Raw genomic sequence first — 20,889 nt, 5'->3', positions numbered from 1 at the left:
GCAGAGTATGGAAGGCCAGTGGTTGGTGTGTGTGCTGGGACTTTGAAAAGAGAGAAGTAAACAGGGACAGTCATTTTGGAGAGTGAGGACACCAACACAGAAGCATTTCAGAGAAGTGACTGTGATGACCAGGTAGACTTGAGGGCCCATTTGAGATTTGTCTTTGTGAATTTTAAGTGAGGGGAAATCCTTGGTGGTTCCATGGTTAGGCCTCTGTGCTTTCACTGTTTAGAGTAAGAAGTCAAGCCCTCTTGGGGAACTAAGGTCCCAGAAGCTGTGTGGCACAGCCAAAACAGATTAAAAATTTAAAACAATAAGTAAGATATTAGCATGCTTATGGATTTCTCTAGCAGTACCCACCTGTTTCAGTACAGGTGAGGATGTAGGAAATACTAAGTGTCAGATCATTATTTCCCAATACACACGTATTTCTTCAGAGGCATTAAATGGCTCTAAACAAAGGAAGACAAGGTATGAACTGCAAAGCGTTTAATGAAAATGTTTTTCTTTTACAACATGCATAATTTCACATCAGTTTAATAGCAATTAATTCAATGCTTGCAAACTCATCTGCCTCTGAATTTAGTCATAATGCATGAATTTAAGCTAATAAAACTAAGGACAATCAACAGCTCATCTAATCCTTCTTTATATTCCTCAGGAGCAGCAGGATGCATAAATGAGTTCTTTATAAAGGCTAAAATAGGTGGATGTATCAATTGTGAGTTTATTTTTAAAAAGCTGTGTAAATGCACCATTTCTACGAAAACATTTAAACCAAAGGTCACACTTATGAAAACAAAATTCTTGATTTGGGCTGTTCCCATTTTTAGCCATTTGACGTTCTGCTCTTTTTGACTGAACAGATGAGAGTTCACATGCCTACACAGGTGGGATTTTGCCTAAGATCCATTTGCTTAGAGATATTCTTGTGTTATATTTTCTTGAATATTGGGAAGTAGTTATATCATTCAAGATTAAGTCTGGGTTATCCTGTTGAAGAACTAAATGTACTAGAGATACATTTGATAATGAAGATTTTAGACAAATATTCACCAGCATTCGTTCTGTTAGCAAGCTGAAAAATCTTATAGGCCTAATATCAAATAAACACGTGAGGTAAACATCAAGCCTCTTAGAAGAAAGACCACGTGCTCCTGCTTCTGTAAAAACATTATTTGTTTGAAAGAGTGCTAGTATAACCTTTTACTCAACTGTTATTTCTTTAATATGAAAAACAGACAAAATGAGCTGAAGATGAAAACTCCACAGTTACACTCCGCAACCCTTAACATAACTGGTGAGATCTCGGTTTTGACAGTTGTTTTTCCATGCCACCCTATGAAGAAAGATGAAACAAATGATGATAAGATTGAAACATATCTTCATTGTGTTATACATACTTCAAATCCTTTGTGAGAACAAAATAGTTAATCAGTACATGAAATATAAGATACAGACAGATCCAAGTGTTGCTTATTTATTAACTGGAGACATGTATACCAAGGCCTTCACATCTCCCCAAGGCTTCACTAGAGCACAGAATGCTGAACACAAATGTTGAGTCTTGTGTAGTCCACAACGCAACTGCAAAGCGTATTCCATATTTACTTACTTTCAAAAATAATTTCAAGAGATGACAAGGAATTGGTAGAGTGTGGAAAATCTTAAAAACTCTGGAAGTCCTTCAAATACATTGAGGTTAAAGTAGATTGTTTCTATGTAATACACTGTTTAGCATAAATCTTAATGTTTTAGATTTTCAATTTTCAATTCCCTTGGTCTTAGAGAATATTCCCACTTTTCTCATAACAGTAAGATAAAACTGCTCCCTACCCTCCCACACACCCTGTTTTTGGCCACACCACATGGCCTGTGGTATCTTAGTTCCCCAACCAGGTACCAAGTCCCCTCCTCCTGCATTGAAAGCATAGAATCCTAACCACTAGGGAAGACCCCAGATCTCTCCTTTAATGCTTAACCCATATCTTGCTCTGTGAAGGGAACTTACATAGTGTTGAAGGTTCATTATACTTGAAACACAAACTCAGAAAAAGAAATCAGATTTGTGGTTACCAATTGTGGATATTGTGGGGGGGATGAGGGGAGGGGAACTGGATGAAAACATTGGAAAGTACTACAAACCTCCAATTATAAGATAAGTAAACACTGGAGATGTGATGTACAACATGAGGAATATAATTAACACTGCTGTGTCTTACATATGAAAAGAGATTAGAGAATAAACCTCAAGATTTTTCATCACAAATTTTTTTTCTTCTGTTTCTTCAATTTTGTTTTTTTTTTAATTTATTTTTAAATGAAGGATAATTGCTTAACAGTATTGCATTGTGTTTCTTTAATTTTGTATCCGTTGAGATCATGGATGTTCACTAAAATTACTGTGATAATCATTTCATGATGTATGTGAGTCATTATGCTGTACACCTTAAATTTATGAAGTGCTGTGTGTCAATTACATCTTAACAACACTGTATGGAAAACAAAAACAAAAAAAGAACATACCATGCTGTAATGCCTTGCTGACTGACAATCTTCTTTGCACATGCTACAGCTTGAGTGATGTCATCTTTCAGCAGAGCTGAAAAAGAGGTGGTGAGAAATGAGGACAACGTTCACAGAAATCCATGTGAATTTTAGGTTCAGCCAGCTTTATTCTCTTAGGCTGAGGAAAGAACAACTAAACTTATTTTTTTAAGAGTCCCTATATCTGTGAATATTGGGAGAAAACTCTCTCTCTCCATTCTATCCCATTTGGCATGAAATAAAGCATTCTGTTTTTCATTTGCCAAAGTCATTGGAAACTCTGGAACTGTTAACTAATATGACAGAAGGTTCTTTTTTCACTGGACACTGTGAAAACAAAACAAAAACTAACAAGCAGAAACCAGTCTAGCAGTTTTTTGCTCAGCAGTTGGAAAATTTATTCCAAAAAAAGAAAAGTAATAAGTGAGGTACCCAAGATGTATGTATTAATACAGAGTTGGATTAATACAAATTAATAAGATTGATATTTGTTGAGAAAAATGATATTGTGTAATAGCAAATTGTAAAGTAGTAAATATAGTACAATTTCATTTTTGTTGAAGCATATTGCTTACAGGTTTGTATGTGGGTACAGATGTGGATTATATGGCTTTTTACATTCATGTACGTGAGTGATGTGTATTCTGAAAGAAGATGTGGATACCACAAGTTACCGTGGTCATAAGTCTCTGGGTAGCAGAACTTTTACTCAATGACCACAGATTATTATATAATACAAATAATTTTTTAAACTATACTAACTCTATATAAAAGATATGTCTAGAAACTAATCTTCTTTATTAGGAATTTTAATATTAAAAATGAAACAATATCAAATTTGCAATACTTCTCCAATATTTTATGCAATAAATATTGATGTGCACACGTGCGTGTGTGACTCTTTGCAACCCCACGGATTGTAGCCCCCCAGGCTCCTCTGTTCATGTTGATTTTCTAGGCAAGAATACTGGAGTGGGTTGCCATACCCTCCTTCAGAGGATCTTCCCAATCCGGGGATTGAACCTCTATCTCATGTCTCCTGCATTGTCAGGAGGGTCCTTTACTACTAGTCCCACCTGGGAAGCCCTAACTATTGCATATGTTATCTCAGTTTTAAAAAGAACTCAATAGAATATTTGTTTCACCCCACTTAAAAATAAATCCATATATTAACTTGTTAGAATGACAGTGATTGAATAGGAAGTGTATGTTTTAGATATGCAAACTAAAGAATTTAGGAATGCAATGTGATAATATTTCTAATTCACTTTAAAATCACTCAGCAAAAAAAAAAAAAACCCTACTGTATAATATATACATAGAAGAAGTAAATATGACAAAGTGGAAAAAAGACCACACAACCAAATTATCCCTAAACCTCTCCCATACCAGGTAAATTAGTAGGAATGGCATTGTTCTTTACAAAGCATCAACATGTCCAGTTATAATACAGTGATAGATCATTCCAACTCTTGTATGTCAGCAAACAGCAACCTTCTATGATACCAGCTTTTTAATTTCTTACTTAAGGAATTATGAGGTAGACGATAAAGCAGTTTCTAGAAGTTAAGATGGAGTTTCTCTGGGTCTCTCATGAACTCTTCAAGACCTTTTCATTTGTATTAAATCTCTCTTCTTATAGGTACCACCAAATGGGCCCTGTGCCATCCCTCAACATTATCTTATCTTACCACTGCAGGATACACCACAGCCATTAACTGCTTTTGGGGTTTTGCCATCATTACACCACCATTTACTGTTGATTTGAAATATCCCATAATCAGTGCTTTTGCTTCTAGGATTATAGTTTATAGCTTGTGTGTTATAATGGCTTTCTCCATAGGCCAAACACATCCCTGAAAAAAAAAAAAACCATATTATTAGTAATAAACAGCAACATCATATGACTTATCTTTCATAGCACAATTCTATTTTACTAATGACTTATTTTAGAAGCATAAAGATATATTTTACTTGTAAATATTTTAACATTTGGTGTTAGGGGCCCTTAGGAGAATTCTTTTGTTAGCAAATCATTTGCTAATACTAATGAAACAAGATAACACGTTGTAAAAAATATTAAACTAGCTGTGTCTTCCATTGCTCCCATGCCCCAGGTAAGATTGAGCCTAGAATAGAAAAATCAACAGAGTGGTTAAATGGGTTTGGTCACTAGCAGCAGATGCATATGCTAATGTAAAAATCTTTGTACTAGGAAAAATCAGGATTTACTAGGAGAAAGAAAATTTCTTATGATACCTAAAGGTGAATTTGGATACCAAATTACAATCCAGACAATAAGACTCATAGGACAGGAAAGACTATGTCATCCATCCATCCATCTAGCCATTTGCTCATTTATTAAGAAATAGTTATGGAGCAGAAATGTCTGAATTCACTCTGAAAAATACAATGTTGACATTGACAGGTATGGACTGAAATACAAGGGAACTTTTCCTTAGGGCACATCTTGAATTCTGTGGAAGAAAATGAAAAATAATTAATGAACTAGAGTCAGAATAATAGAATGTTATCTCATGCTACATTTCAGGGATCCTTATGTAGATATTGACTGAGGAGAAATAGGTTCCTATAGTCCCTGTTCTAAGAGTTCAATGTAATTTTTTATAAAACGTGGCTGTTAAAAACCGGGCATCATGGTAGGGGGATTAAAAATGACAAAAATACTGCCTTACGCTTGCTTGCAGAACCCAGATTCCAAGCTGGAAATGGCTGAGGGCTGAAGTATATGTTATAGTCACCCTACAAGTGCCAGCTGGCAAGTTTAGTGGCACTAGAGGAGTACAGCAAGACCTGGCATGCTTAGAATGGTGTAGAATTTGACCCTCCCATGCCTCATTCCTTCCCTTGGTACATCTGATTCTGAGCTGAAGTTTTTGAGCCATTTGTAAATGCACAAACCCTTCAAGAAAAAAAAAAAAAAAGCCATTCACTCAAAGTCCCTTTCTTCTTCTTCTTCCTCAATTCGTATCTGTTCCACAGCTGGCTATTTGGAAGGATGAAGAATAGTTAACTTACAGTTTGCCAGGCTGACTCCCTTGTAGCCAGCCAATCCAAATTTCTTCAGAGTTCTGGCGAGCTCACACCTCTCAAATTTCTTGCCCTGGACAGCAACAGAAAGGACGAGAAGCCCCAGAATAAGGAGAGCCTTCATGTTGACAGAAGCCAAATGTCCAAGTTGACCAGGTGAGCTGGACTTGGTATTTAACATCTTTTCACTTCCTTCTTTTCTGACCATTTTGGGAGCTCCACCCTTGGAGACATGTGGAAAGCAGGGATTGTTTATTGCTTCACTTACACTAAAAGTTTTGATGTCCTAAGAGTTAATTGCAAGAAAATAATGAAATGATATAGCTTGAAGACATTGCTCAGAAAGAAGTGGGATTAGCTCTATTGCCCAAAGAGGAACTTCCTCCTATTTTATTATGAATTTGAGCAACTAGGAGGGAAAAAAACCTGAATGAACATATTACACAATGGAAAATTGCTCCCATCTTTGATTCACATTCATTTGCATTCAGTTTTTGATGTGCTTTCATTATGTTGTCTTCATCTTTTTCACTTAGAATTATTTTATGTACACTTTCCACAAAGAATGTGACACACTCCCTGTTGTTCTGATAGGCATATAGCTTTTAAAGCACCACGTTGATCACAGATTCCTATACTGACTCTTTTGGTTGTTTCTCAGTTCTTAATTTGTAAATCAATATTTTACTGTTATAAGTAAGCCTCATGTGAACATTCCTAAGTCCTTTCTGACAATGTCTTACTTCACTTTTTCATGTTAGAACATAAAGAGTCATTGTAAAGCAAGAAAACAGTATAGTAAAACCTACAAAAGAATAGCAGAATCATGCCACCCCAAAATCTTCCCCTTTGGCACAAGGATTATTTTGAGCTGAAGGCAGTTGAGAAGAAGATTCAAGAAAAGTCCTCTTCCTCCCTCTATTTTCCTGGAAGTAAAACATAAATTTGTGCAGAAAGTAATCATTTAAAACACTAGACACTTATCAGCCCCAAGACAGCACCTGAGGACTCTGCAAAAGAGCCTTTACTGACTAGCTGTTATCTTCCATTATTTTCTAATGTATTTATTGTCCCACAATTCCCAACTCTTGGAAGCCTAGTACTCTGTTCTCTGACTTGTTGCTCACTTAAAAATATATTGTTCTTTGGTTAAGATAATCTGTAAGTCCAAATTTTGGCTTCCTCCTTGAGTTAGTCATCCCTGCATTTCTTACAAGTATACATGAGATGTATATGTTAATATACTTGTTTACTTTTCTCTTGTTAATCTGTCTTTGGTTACAGAGCGCCAGCAAAAAAAATGAAAAGGGTAAAAGGAAACACATGTTTCCTCCTGTACAGTTTCTAGTGATGAGGATGGGACTGTGAAAGGCTGGAACACTCCACTCTCCCTGGAGACTGCAGTTGAGATACGGGATAACTGATAACAGACCAGCAGGAGGTAAGAGATCTTACCATGTCAGTCTCGCAACTCTCTGTCTATAGTGCCTAGTCAAGAGAGAAGGAGAAAGATTTCTCTTTGTCCCTTTCCAAATTCATAGTGGCAGGAGAAAAACATTTGTGAAAATGGATATTGAATCATGACTCTTGTGAATCTGATTTTGGTAATCAACACCTATGGTTACTGATTCTTGGCCTCCCAGATGGAGTCATGTTCTCCTTTATCATAAGGATGAAAAACTATAAGATGAGATTCTCCATTTGTTTTGTCTTCTGTATTGAGAGCTTGGCTTTATAACCAGTGAGAATGTGCCCTCTGGTTTCTGCCCCTTGTGGGGTACAGGTTTCTGTTCTACTTGCATCAGCAGCCAGCTAGAAGCCTAAGGCATGAAGTGACAGGCAGCATTCTCTGTCCAAACAAGCTGGCTCTCAGGGAAGTGTGTCTTAATAAAGTGTCCAAATTCATAAGGGGCCTTTTTGGTCTCTACCTTCATTGCCTGCTTCTGAGGGGGAAAGTCACACAGCATTATCACTTTGCTGGTAACCCAGGTTAGGAGGTCAGTGATTTAAGATGTCTCACTTTGTGAGAGATAGAGGTTTATTTGTCACCTGAGACAAGGAAGGTCTGTGCTTTCTTAGGCTTTCTCTGCAGAGGCTCTGCATCTTGAGAAGGCTACATTTCTTAGAGAACACCACTTGTATCCATGGCTAAACCCTAATATTTGTTTTAAACCATAAAAATACTCACAGGTTGGAGTCAGAACTGAGGTAGATATAGTGAAGATTTGGACTTTTACACCTAAAAGATTTTTTACATTTTATTTGTTTATTCACTTATTCATGTGTGGCTGCTCTGGGTCTTCGTTGCTGTCTGCAGGCTTCCTCTAGGTGCTGCTAGCAGGGGCTACTCTCTAGTTGTAGTGGGTGAACTCGTGGCAGTGGCTTCTCTTGTTACTGAGCATGGGCTGCATCCAGGCTCCCAGGTTCCGTAGTTGCAGAGTGTGGGCTCAGTAGTTGTGGCGCATGGGCTTAGTTGCCCCACAGCATGTGGAATCGTTCCAGATCAGAGGTCAAACCCATGTCCCCTGCATTGGCAGGGTTCTTAACTACTTTACCACCAGGGGGTCTCTAAAAGGATTTTTTTAAGTTTATTTATTTTATTCCTGGCTGTCGTGGGTCTTCATTGCTACGTGAGCTTTTCTCAAGTCGTGTAGAGAAAGTGCTGCTCTCTAGGGTGTGGGCTTCTCATCCCCATCGTGGTGGCTTCTCTTGTCTGGACCACAGGCTCTGGGGCACATGGGCTTCAGGAGTTGGGATCCATGGGCTCAGTATTGCAGGTCCTGGGCTCAAGAACATAGGCTCAGTCGTTGTGGTGCACAGGCTTAGTTGCTCTGGAGCATATGGGATCTTCCTGGTAGGGATCAAACCCATGTCTCCTCCATTGGAAGGCAGATTCTTTACCACTGAATCACGAGGGAAGCCTGCTAAAAGGATTTTTAAGGGAGCTCTAATCTAAAACAAATGTCCTCTTGGTACCTATAGGAAGATCAGATTAAAGAAGAAAGAAAGAAAGAGAAAGGAAGAAGAAAAAAGAAGAGAGAAGTATATACAGAATACCTTGGCTGTATATATACAAAACACTTCCTTAACATGTTTAGGAGGGGAAAATCAGAGAACCAAATGTCAAGAACTGAAGATGGCACTCAAGTTGGTGTGAAACTTATGGAAATATTGATAGTGAGGAAACAGATTTGACGAAGGTCAAGAAAGTGCATAGAAAGTCTTGATAGACTGTCCCCTCCTCTGTAAGCTGACCCCACCAGGTCCAGACTTTCCCATATTTGGGACAGGTATTACTGAAAAAAAAAAAGATTGAGCTATCTTATCCAACCATTAAAGAAAAGAAAAACATTATGGTAATAATCCTAGATTTCTGGTAATAGGCAAATATGCCTCTGTGTTCCTTTTTCGAAATTCTTTCTTAGTCCCTTGGAAATATTGACCTTACCATTCCTTTGAAATGTAAGCATCCTAAAAGATAAATGTTGGCTAAAGCAAACATGGAACTGGGGAAAAAACCAAAAAAATGAAAGACAGATTTTTTTTAAAAAAAACAAATTGCTATTTGATATTTCCGTAAGCTCTTTCTTCAGATTTTGTCCACAGCCTCTATAAGATTATCTATTAAAGACAAGTAAAAATTTTTTCCACGAATATTGGTAAAATGCTTCAGCCATCTGAATGGGTATACTTAACTTGTTCCATCCTGCAAGAAACACCGTTTAGATCCAGCTATTCTTTTATAATAGTTATAAGAAATAACTACTCTACTTTTACTTTAAACTTATAAACCATAGAAGTTTCTTTCTCACAGCTCTGGGGGCTGGGAAGTCCAAGATCAAGGCACCAGCACATTGGATTCTTCTACAAGTCCTCTTCCTGGTTCATTACCAGTGCTTTCTTGCTGTTCTTCACAAGGTAGAAGGGTCTCTGTGGGGTCTGTTTTAGGAGCACACGAATCCCGTTCATGAAGGCCGCACCCTCATCACCTGAGAACCGCTCAAAGGCCGCACCTCCGAATATATCATCTTTGGGGCTTTAGGATGTCAACGTCTGAATTTAGGGATAATACAAACAGAATATAACTACTCTTATAAAGCTATTCTTTTGTAAGTTCATCTCAAGGTGTAGCGGAAATGTTTGGGAATTTTAAATCCCTCAAAATGTGTTAGCTTCCTGCCCTAGCAATTTGCTAACAGTTGATAATGGTTTAAATGAATATTGTTATGATGCAAGATTAGTTCTCAAGATTTTCAGTGTTCTGGGACTCTGTCCGGTGATCTTAATCAGGAGTCCTGGGTTATTGAAAAAGGGGAGTCTATTTACAGGTCTTCCTTGATTACAGTGAGGTTACATTCTGATAATCCTACTGTAAATGAGACATAGTAAGTCAAAGAATGTCAAAGAATGTATACTATACACCTAACTGACCAAACATCATAGTTCTGCCCAGCCTACCTTAAACTTTCCCGGGATAGATATATTAGCCTATAATTGGGCAAAATCATCTAACACAAAGCCTATTTTAAAACAAAGTATTGAATATCTCATGTAATATATTGAATACACTTCTGAAAGTGGAAGACAGAATGGTTTTCTGGGTACAGAATGGTTGTAAGTATATTGGTTGTTTACTCTTATAAACAAAAAATATCACTAGCCTGGGAAAAGATCACATTTTATATTTTCTACTGAATGCGTACCACTTTCATACTGTTATAAAGTTGAAAAACAAGAGTCAACATGAAGTTGGGGACCTTCTCTACTGTAATAGCAAATTCAGACAGTGCTTGCCATGTTCCAGGTGTTATTCTAAATAGCTTAATATGTATTAGCTCACTTAACCCACCTTGAAAAAGGTATTGTCAACATTGGTATTTTACAGATGAGGGAACAGAAATTCACTGAAGTACAGCAGTTTGCCCACAGCCCCTCTGGGTGTGAGTAAAAGGCCCCCCTGCCTGTCCACCTGCTATTCCTGTAAGCTCCACCCAACACTTCAGCAAAACTACCTGTTAAAGGCCCATCAGAGTGCCTCTAACAGGAAGTTCATCTGAAAGCAGGCCAGTTAGTAGAGTTAGGATCTGTGGGAAATGGAAGGACAGGCTTGGTGTCAGAGTGCTGTATCATCCTTTTGTCATTGCTATTCACTTAGCATTCCATTTAAGTGAGTATTCTAAGTTACAGAAAAGGAGACGCCTACCTGTGTTTTCGTATATAGGTTCTGTTTTCTGCAAGAAAATGATGGGGCAGATAATCAAATAATGTGTTCGTTGTGCTCATTTTTAGTAGGGGAATTCCCTGGATCCAGGAGAAGAATAGCTTCAGGGAGAAGTCACAGTTCCCAGGAGCCACCAAATACTTGCAAAGGCTGGAGTTTTACTTCCTCATCAAGAATGAGCCTCTCTAAAGAAACTCAGGAAACTGATTATGCAAACTGTTGAAAGTATACACTTGTCTGGAGTGAATCAGTACTTGCTTCATTAAGTGCTGAGTTAAGAAAACAGCTTTTATAAAGATTGGGGGAGATATGGGGCAGGGGGTTGATGGTGGATATGGTGCTCAAAAGGAGTGGGCAGGATAAATAACTGTCAAGTGAACTGTATTAATTCCATCTGCAGGTTTTTAGCTTCTGATTTTTGTTGGATTTGAGGAGGTTTTGGGGTTTTGGTATCATTTTGGTTTGATTTTTGGCAGATCTTTCTCTTTAATTCTACAAGATTAGAATGACCAGGTAGAGGACAGACCTCCCTATACTAGCTACAGTGTCTGATCTTAGTTATGGTTTCCAAAGTTCTTTGTTACTCACTTGGTAGCTGCTGAACTTAGAAAGCTCCTCTTCTATTTTCTGAGAAAGGTGAGAATTGCATTTTTAAAAGTTTGCACACAAACAGAAAACATCAGGAGTCTGTAAACGTCATAGAAGTTAGGTTTTGGCTTTGTGTCTGGGAGGGAGTCCCTTTATCCAGGAGAGTTGGTTTTGATCTTTCTAGGCAACGAGGCTTACCATGGATGCTCCTCTCTCTTCAGCAGCCACAGGTCTGCTTGTGGCCTGGCACGTGCACCCTCCCCTCGCTTTAGCCACCCCGTGTGGACACAGGAGATTAATTAAACCCTGTGCAGTTCCTTTTCTCTGAAGAGTTCTAGGAGACTCTGCTCGAGAGGCCGTTCTGATTTTCAAGTGAGAGAAAATTTGCTAAACTTCTAGTCATTCTGGAGTAGCACCCTGAGGTGTCTTGCCACAAGTCAGAATCTTTGAATTCTGAGGCGATAGCTTAAATTCAAATCTTTTTCTTGCATGTGTGATCTCTCAAGGAAAATGTTCCAAGTCCATGACTTATAGGTAAAACTGAGCATGTCTCTGAATGCCTGATTAATAAAAGATGGAGGCTTCCCTGTTGGCTCAGTGGTAAAGAATTAGCCTGCCATGGAGCAGACGCAGGTTTGATTCCTGGCTTGGGAAGATCCCTTGGAGAAGGAAATGGCAGCCCACTCCAGTGTTCTTGTGTGGGAAATCCCACAGACAGAGGAGCCTGGTGGGCTACAGTTCATGGGGTTATGAAAGAGTCAGATATGACTTAGTGACTGTAACAACAGCAACGATGGAAGATGCTTGTCTGAGAATTTACATGGCAGGATTAGAAATCCAGGAACTTGACTGTCATCCTTCAGAAAAGCCCAAGCCTCATTGCCTTTGTTCCAGACAAATTTTCTGCAGGCGTTTGTGTGTTTGGGAAGGGTACGTGCTTCAAGGAAGACAGTGTGCAGGGTGTGGGTGAGGCCGGGAATGGTGTTTCTGTCCCCTGTGTCATGCCTGTGTCACTTCGTGCCACCCTCCACCCCTGGCTTGATTTAAAATTTCTGTTGTTTTGTAAGCAAGGTGAGGCAAGCAGAGGCACTGTAGTTCTTAGGGGAAAAGTTCTATGTAGCTTATAACTGGGAAGAGCTGGTGTTTAAGATCTGTTGGATCATACGTCAAGACAAAAGTGAGGTCATTACCCAATTTCTTTATGGACCACCTGCAGAACTACTGGAGGTGCTGACTTTTGAAAGGAAGATTTTTCTGTACCTCACCCCAAAGCTGCTACTAAGCCCTGAGAATCTCCTACTTTATCAAGCACCCCATGTTTTTTCAGATACTAATAACTGTAAATCTTAGAGCTCTTCAGAGTATTTCATAGACTGAAGAGGTATGTCCAGGTACACAGTTCTCTCTTGTTACACAGATTACTTCCACAGTTGAGAGCAACGGCCAGCCTGCAAAGAGACTCCCTGCCCTGCCTCACTTAGCCCTGGAAAGGAGAGTTCTATGTATATGTTACCCTGTGCCCTGCCCATGGCTAATTGGATTTTAGTTAGACCTCAGTTGCAAGGCTGTTGATCAATTAGACTTTCTTACAATTTCACGTTAAGAAACAAAGCAAATGTAGTTAGTCCGTGATGAGTACTCATAAACTGGAGGACTGAATGCACCAGTGGGCCTTGTGTCAGGGGCAGAGAGAGGCTGCAGACGAATTTAGCCTCTACCACTGGAGAGCTTTGCCCTGTCCAGGTACCTACAATCAGATAGGTTCTGGCAAAAGGTTTGTCCCAGTTTCCCTTGGTAAATCAGGTTTGGTCATTATATTAGTCATACATTGCCAAAGCTAGTTACAAAGTTTTTTTCTTGGGATGAGAATGTTACACATGTACTCTCAACAGATTTTAAACATGCAACAGAGTATTGTTAACTATAGTCACTATGCTGTACATTACATCCCCATGACTTGTATTATAACTGGAAGTTGGTATATTGGGACCTCTTTCATCTATTTCTCCCACTCTCCACCCACTTATCCCACTTCTGGCAACCAACCATCTGTTCTCCCTATACGAGCTTGGTTTTCTTCCCTGTTTAATTTCGCATATAAGTGAAATCAGTCTTTCTCTGACTTATTTCACTTACCATAATGTCCTCAAGGGGTATCCACATTGTCACAAGTGGCAAATACATTCTTTATTTACGGCAGAAAAGTATTCCATTGTATGTATGTATTCTATTGTATTTGTACGTAATCTTCATCCATGCGTCTATTGATGGATAGATAGATATTCTTCTATACCTTGGCTATGATAAATAATGTTGCAGTGAAAGTGGAATTTCAAATTGATGTTTTATTGTTTTCAAATAAATACCCAGTAGTGGGAATGCTGGATCATATGGTAGTTGTATTTTTCATTTTTTGAGAAAACTCCATACTGCTTTCTGCAGTGACGATATCCATTTATATTCCCACCAAGAGTGCACAAGCGTTTCTTTTCCTTCACATCCTGGTTTTTTGTTTGTTTGTGTGTGTTTGTTTTTTGTTTTGGCCATACCACACTGCACAGCTTGCAGGACCTTAGTTCTCAGACCAAGGACTAAACCCAGATCTCTATGGTGAAAGCACCGAGTCCTAACCAATGGACTGCTGGGGTGGCCATTTTAGCAGGTATGAGGTGATATTCCAGGGGTTTTGATTTGCATTTCCCTCATGAGTAGTTGGGCTGAAAATGTACCCGTACCTTTTCATGCACCTGTTGTCCATCTGCATGTCTTCTTTGAAAAACTATTCATATCTTCTGCCTATTTTTTAATTCTTTGGTTTTTGCTATTAAGTTATATATATCCTTTACATATTTGGGATACTAACCCCTTCTCATCTATGATTTTAAATATTTTCACCCATTCAGTAGGTTGCCTTTCTATTTTGTCAGTGATTTCCTTTTGCTGTGCAGAAGCTTTTTAGTTTGATGTTGTTCCACTTGTTTTTATTGCTTTTGCTTATGAAGTCTGATTCAAAAAAATCACCATCAAGACTGATGTCTAGCAACATACAACCTATATTTCCTTCTAGGATTTTTATGGTTGCTAGTTTTGCATTCTTTAATCCATTTGAGTTAATTTTTCTGTATGGTGTAAGATAGTAGTCTAGTTTCACTCTTTGGCATGTGGTTGCCAGTTTCCCCAGAGCTGTTTATTGAAGATACTCTCCTTTCACCACTGGATATTCTTGGCTCCTTTGTCTTAAATTACCAAACCATATATGCATGAGGCTCTCTATTTTGTGCCATTGCTCCATATGTCTGTTTTTATGTCTATAGGAAACTAGGACAAACCTAAACAGTGTATTAGAAAGCAGAGACAATTTTGCTGACAAAGGTCCATATAGTCAAAGCTATGGTTTTTCCGGTAGTTGTGTATGGATATGAGAGCTGGACAATAAAAAAAGGCTGAATACCAAAGAATTGATGCCTTCAAACTATGGTGCTGATGGAGAGGACTCTTGAGAGTCCCTTTGACAGCATGGAGAACAAACCAGTCAATCCTAAGGGAAATCAACCCTGAATATTCACTGGAAGGACTGGTGCTGAAGCTGAAGCTCCAGGACTGTGGCCACCTGATGCAAAGAGCTGACTCACTGGAAAAGACCCTCATGCTGGGAAAGATTGAGGGAAGGAGGACAAGGGGCGACAGAGGATGAGATGGTTGGATGACATCACTGACTCAATAGATATGAGTTTGAGCAAACTCCAGAAAATAGTGAAGGAAAGGGAAGCCTGGCATACTGCAGTCCATGGGGTCGCAAAAAATAGGTCGCAATTGAACGACTGAACAGTCAAGACTGAGCGACTTAAACAGCAACCATAGAATTTTGATTAATGTCTCTTTGATAGTTTGAAATCAGGAAGCATGATGCCTCCAGATTTGTTCTTCTTTCTCAAGATTGTTTTGGCTGTTGTTTTGGAGTCTTTCATGATTTCACCCAAATTTTGGATTGTTGGTTCTATTTCTTTGAAAGATGCTTTTGGCATTTTGAGAAGTATTGCATTGAATCTGTATCGTAGTTTGGGTGGTATGGACAGTTTAACAATATTAATGTTCCAGTCCATGAGCACAGAATATCTTTCCATTTATTTGTGTTGTGTATTCTTCAATTTCTTTCATCAATGTCTTTTAATTTTCAGTGTGCATGTCTTTCACCTTCTTGATTAAACTTATTCCTAGGTATTTTATTCTTTTGGGAAGGCAGCTGTGCTCACCTTGTTGGTTTGCCAAGGCCGCACTATTTTATTCTTTTTGATGCGATTATAAATATGAATATTACATTTATTTATTAAATTCCTTCATTTTTCTGATAGTTTATTACTATATAGAAACAAAAAAATTTTTATCTTAATATTTGTATCTTGCAACTATACTGAATTCATTTATTAGCTCTAGCAGTTTCCTTGTTGGGAGTCTCTAGGATTTTCTGTATATGTCATCTGCAAATAATCCGTTTTAATTCTTCATTTCAAATTTGGAATCCTCTTTTTCATGCCTAATTGCTCTGGCTAGGACTTCCAATACTATTTGAATAAAAGTGGTGAGAATCCTTGTCTTTTTCCTGATCTTAGATGAAATATTTTAGCTTTTTGATGCCGAGTATGATGTTAGCTGTAGGTTTGTCATGTGTGACCTTTATTGTGTTGAGGTATGTTCTCTCTTCTGGAGAGTTTTTGTCATAAATGGGTGCTGAATTTTGTTAAAAGCTTTTCCTGCATCTATTCAGATGATCATACGGTTTTTATACTTCAATTTATTGATGTGGTATATCACACTGATTGGTTTATGAATACTGGAAAATCCTTGCATCCCTGGGATAAATCCCATATGATCACTTGGGTATGATCCTTTCAACATATTGTTGGATTCAGTTTGCAAGTATTTTGATGAGCATTTTTGCATTCAGTTTCATCCGTGATATTGACCTGTAATTTTTTTTATTTTGTGGTATTTTTCTCTGATTTTGGTATCAGTATGATGGTGGCCTCATAGAATGAGTTCCTTCTTCTGCAATTTTTAAAAAATAGTTTTAAATGAATAGGCATTAAAACTCTTCTCTAAATGTTTGTTAGAATTTGTCTGTGAAGCTATATGGTCTTGGACTTTTGTTCACTGTGAGTTCTTTAAACACAGTTTCAATTTCGGTGCTTGTGATTGTTCATATTTTCTATTTCTTTCTGGTTCAGTTTTTCAAGATTGTACCTTTCTAAGAATTTGTCCGGTTCTTGCAGGTTGTCCATTGTATTGGCATATAGTTGCTTACAGGAGTATCTTATGATCCTTTATATTTCTGTGGTGTAAGTTGTAACTGCTTTTTCATTTCTAACTTTATTGATGTGAGCACTCTGTTTTTTCTTGATGAGTCTGGCTAAATGGTTATCAGTTTTGTTTATCTTCAAAAGAACAAGCTTTTTTAGTTTCATTGATGTTTTCTATTTTTTTCTTCATCTCCATTTCGTTTACTTCTGCTCTCATCGTTATGATTTCTTTCCTTCTACCAACTTTAGGTTTTGTTTGTTCTTTTTTCTGTAGTTGCTTTAGCTGTGCTGCTGCTGCTGCATCGCTTCAGTCGTGTCCGACTCTGTGCGACCCCATAGACGGTAGCCCACCAGGCTCCCCTGTCCCTGGGATTCTCCAGGCAGGAACACTGGAGTGGGTTGCCATTTCCTTCGGCTAGGTTATTTAAGAGTTTTCTTGTTTCTTGAGGGGAAGATTCTACGGCTGTGATCTCCTTTTAGAACTGCTTTTGCTGTATCCCATGGGTTTTGTATCGATGTGCTATCATTTTCATTTGCCTCTAGAAATTTATTTCCTCTTATTTTGTAGCATGTTGTTTAACCTCGATGTGTTTGTGATTTTTACAGTTTTTTTCTCTTGTAGTTGATTTCTAATCTCATTGTGGAATAAAGAGAATCACGAGTTGTGAACATAAAAGATACTGATTTCTATTTTCTTAAATTTACTGAGGCTCTCCTAAACTTATTGATCCATATGATCAATGATGGAAGACATTCCATGTGCACTTGAAAAGAATGTGTCTTCTGCTGCTTTTGGATGGAATGCTTTATAAAAATCAATCAAGTGCATCTGATCTAAAGTGTCACTTAAGGTCTGTATTTTGTTATTGATTTTCCATCTGAATGACCCATTGGTGAAAGTGGGGTGTTAAAGTCCCCTGCTATTATTGTGTTAATGGTGCATTTCTACTTTTATGGCTGTTAGCATTTGTCTTATATATTTAGATTCTCCTATGTTGGGTGCATACATATGTTTACAATTGTTATATCTTCTTTTTGGATTGATCCCTTGATTATTATGCAGTGTCCTTCTTTGTATCTTGTAACTGTCTTTATTTTAAAGTCTGTCTTGTCTGATAATGTTATGATTTTCATGGAATACCTTTTTGTCATCCCCTCACTTTCAGTTCCCTATATTGGAAGTGGGTCTCTTATAGACAGCATATATATGGGTCTTGTTTTTGTAACCATTCAGCCAGTCTATGTCTTTGATTGGAGCATTTAATCCAGTTACATTTAAGGTAATTATTAATATGTATATGCTTACTGCCATTTTTTAAATTGTTTTGGACTTATTTTTGTAGGTCTTTGTTTTTCCCCTTCCTCTTTTCTTCTCTTCTCTCGTGATTTGATGACTAACTTTTTAGTGTTATGCTTGGATTCCTTTGTGTGCCTGTGTGTGTGTATCTATTGCAGATTTTTGGTTTGCATTTACCGTGAGGTTTGATACAGTACTCTATATGTAAACAACATGGTTTTAAGTTGCTAGTCCTCTAATTTCTAATGTTTTTCCAATATCTGCTTATAGTCTTCACACTGCTCTGGTTTTGATATTATATTTGTATATGAATGATTTCCTACCTTTATGTTTGCCTTGGTCACTGAGCTGACTCATTTGTAATTTTCTTGTTTCTAGTTGGGGCTTTTTTTCCCACCTAGAGAAATTCCTGTAGCATTTATTGCAAGATAGCCTGATGGTACTAAATTCTCTTAGCTTTTGCTTGTCTGTAAAGCTTTTGATTCTCTGTTAAATCTGAATAAGATCTTTGCTGGGTAGAGTATTCTTGATTATAGGTTCCTCCCTTCCATCCCTTTAATATATTGTGCTATTCCCTTTTGGTCTGAAGAGTTTCTGCTGAAAAATCAGCTGATAACTTTATTCCATTGTATGTTATTTGTTGGTATTCCTTTGTTGCTCTTAATATTTTCTCTTTGTCTTTAATTTTTGTCAGTTTGATTAATATGTGTCTCAGTGTATTCCTCCCTGGGTTTGTCCTGTGTGGGACTCCCTGTGCTTCCTGGATATGGGTGACTGTTTCTTTTCCTATGTTAGGGAAATTTTCACCTATTATCTCATCAAATATTTTCTCGGGCTCTTTCTCACTTCTCCATCTGGGACCCCTATAATGTGGATGTTGGCATGTTAATGTCCCAGAGGTCTTAGACTGTCCTTTCCTCTTTTCCTTCTTTTTTCTTTACTCTGTTCTATGGCAGTGATTTCCACCATTCTGTCTTCCAGCTCAGTTATCCATTTTTCTGCCTCATTTATTATTATAGATTCCATCTAGTATATTTTCCATGTCAGTTTTTGTATTGTTCATCTTTTTGTTCTTTAGATCTTCTAGCTCTTTCTTAAACATTTCTTGTATCTTCTCCATCCATGCCTCTGTTCTTTTTCCAGATCTTATATCAACTCTACTATCATTACTCTGAATTATTTTTCAGGTATATTGCCTATCTCAATTTGAATTAGCTGTTCTTCTGGCATTTTATCTTGTTCTCTCATATAGGACATATTGTTCTGCTGTCTCATTTTGTCTAACTTTCTGTGATTGTGGTTTCTGTTCCACAGGCTTCATGGTTGCAGTTTTCCTTGCTTCTGCCATCTGCCCTCTGGTGGATGACATCTAAGAGGCTTGTGCAAGCTCCTGGTCAGGGAGGCTGGTGCCTGCCCAGTGGTGGGTGGAGCTGGGTCTAGTCACTCTGGTGGGGGTGTTGTATCAATGTGTGTGTTTAGTGGGCAGCTAGTGGAAATAGTGTCTGACTTTATTCTTTTGGGCTCCAAAATCACTGCAGATGGTGATTGCAGCCATGAAATTAAAAGATGCTTACCACTTGGAAGAAAAGTTATGACCAACCTAGATGGCATATTCAAAAGCAGAGACATTACTTTGCCAACTAAGGTCCATCTAGTCAAGGCTATGGTTTTTCCTGTGGTCATGTATGGATGTGAGAGTTGGACTGTGAAGAAGGCTGAGTGCTGAAGAATTGATACTTTTGAACTGTTGTGTTGGAGAAGACTCTTGAGAGTGCCTTGGACTGCAAGGAGATCCAACCAGTCCATTCTGAAGGAGATCAGCCCTGGGATTTCTTTGGAAGGAATTATGCTAAAGCTGAAACTCCAGTACTTTGGCCACCTCATGTGAAGAGTTGACTCATTGGAAAAGACTCTGATGCTGGGAGGGATTGGGGGCAGGTAGAGAAGGGGATGACCGAGGATGAGATGGCTGGATGGCATCACTGACTCGATGGACGTGAGTCTGTGAACTCCAGGAGTTGGTGATGGACAAGGAGGCCTGGCGTGCTGCGATTCATGGGGTCGCAAAGAGTCGGACATGACTGAGTGACTGAACTGTGCTGAACTGATAGGCTCAGGAAGACTTTAAGCAGTCTGTATACTGATGGGAGGGGCTGTGTTCCTGCCATGCTGGTTGTTTGGTCTGAAGGGTCCCAGCACTGGAGCCTATAGGCTGTTGGGTGGGGCCAGGCCCTGGTGAAAAAATGGTGGCCTCTGAGAGGGCTCACGTCCTAGAACTACTGTCACCAGTGCCTTCATGCCTACAGTGAGCCAAAGCTGCCCCCCACCTCTGCCTATACCAGCACGAGGCCCTCCAATACCAGCAGGTAGGTCTTGCGCAGCCAGTCTGTGTTCCTTATGTCTGCCATGTCTCAGTTCAAGTTACTTGTGACCTTGTGTGCACCCTCCAAAAGTGAAGTTTCTGTTTCCCCAGTGCTCTGGAATTCCTGTGATCAAACCCTGGCCTTGAGAGACAAATGCTCTGGTGGCTCCTCCTCCTGATGCCAGAACCCTAGGCTGGGGAGTCTGACACAAAGTTCAGAATTTTCACTTCTGTGGGAGAACCTCTGTGATACAATTATTTTCCAGTTTGTAGATCACCCACCTGGTAAGTGTGCAATTTAATTTTATCATAGTTGCACCCCTCCTACTGTCTTGCTATGGCTTCTTCATTGTCTTTGGCTGTATAGGATATCTTTTTGGTAGGTTCCAGTGTTTTCTGGTTAACAATTAGTTGTGATGTGGGTGTTTCCATGAGAAAGGATGAGCTCACATCCTTCTATTCTGCCATCTTGTCTCCGTTCTCAAAACAACTGTTGCTCTTCAGCACATTATCTTACTTCAACAAG

The 20,889-nt window shown here is 38.7% G+C and overlaps 2 protein-coding genes across 2 annotated transcripts in view; one reads left to right on the top strand and one right to left on the bottom strand.

Annotated features, from left to right (window-relative positions):
• The window catches only part of LOC102185900 (lysozyme C, milk isozyme), a 32,014-nt gene extending 31,335 nt beyond the window's left edge, over nucleotides 1-679 (top strand). Inside the window, exon 6 of the mRNA XM_018049034.1 lies at nucleotides 662-679. Coding sequence (XP_017904523.1) covers nucleotides 662-679 — 18 coding nt within the window. The remainder of the gene's footprint in view (nucleotides 1-661) is intronic.
• LOC108633237 (lysozyme C, tracheal isozyme) lies at nucleotides 475-5,821 on the bottom strand. The gene is made up of 4 exons (XM_018047957.1): nucleotides 5,587-5,821; nucleotides 4,239-4,403; nucleotides 2,527-2,602; nucleotides 475-1,339 (listed from the first exon to the last, which is right to left on the bottom strand). The coding sequence occupies exons 1-4, from the start codon at nucleotides 5,804-5,806 to the stop codon at nucleotides 1,273-1,275; spliced, it is 528 nt and encodes a 175-aa protein (XP_017903446.1). The 5' UTR covers nucleotides 5,807-5,821; the 3' UTR covers nucleotides 475-1,272.

This window comes from Capra hircus, chromosome 5, assembly GCF_001704415.2.
Source record: "Capra hircus breed San Clemente chromosome 5, ASM170441v1, whole genome shotgun sequence".
NCBI lineage: Eukaryota > Metazoa > Chordata > Mammalia > Artiodactyla > Bovidae > Capra > Capra hircus.
The sequence above is the reverse complement of the archived record's forward strand: the minus strand, read 5'-3'. Positions and strand labels throughout refer to the sequence as shown.

Bases quoted from the DNA above. Each gene is read 5' to 3' on its own strand.
- LOC108633237 (XM_018047957.1), bottom strand. From the start codon at position 5,806: ATGGTCAGAAAAGAAGGAAGTGAAAAGATGTTAAATACCAAGTCCAGC. The intron at 2,603-4,238 runs GTAAGATAAGAT...CCTCTTTTTCAG, and splicing joins CTGTGGTGTATCCTGCAGTG to CTCTGCTGAAAGATGACATC. The intron at 1,340-2,526 runs GTATGTTCTTTT...CTTTCTTCATAG, and splicing joins CAGCAAGGCATTACAGCATG to GGTGGCATGGAAAAACAACT.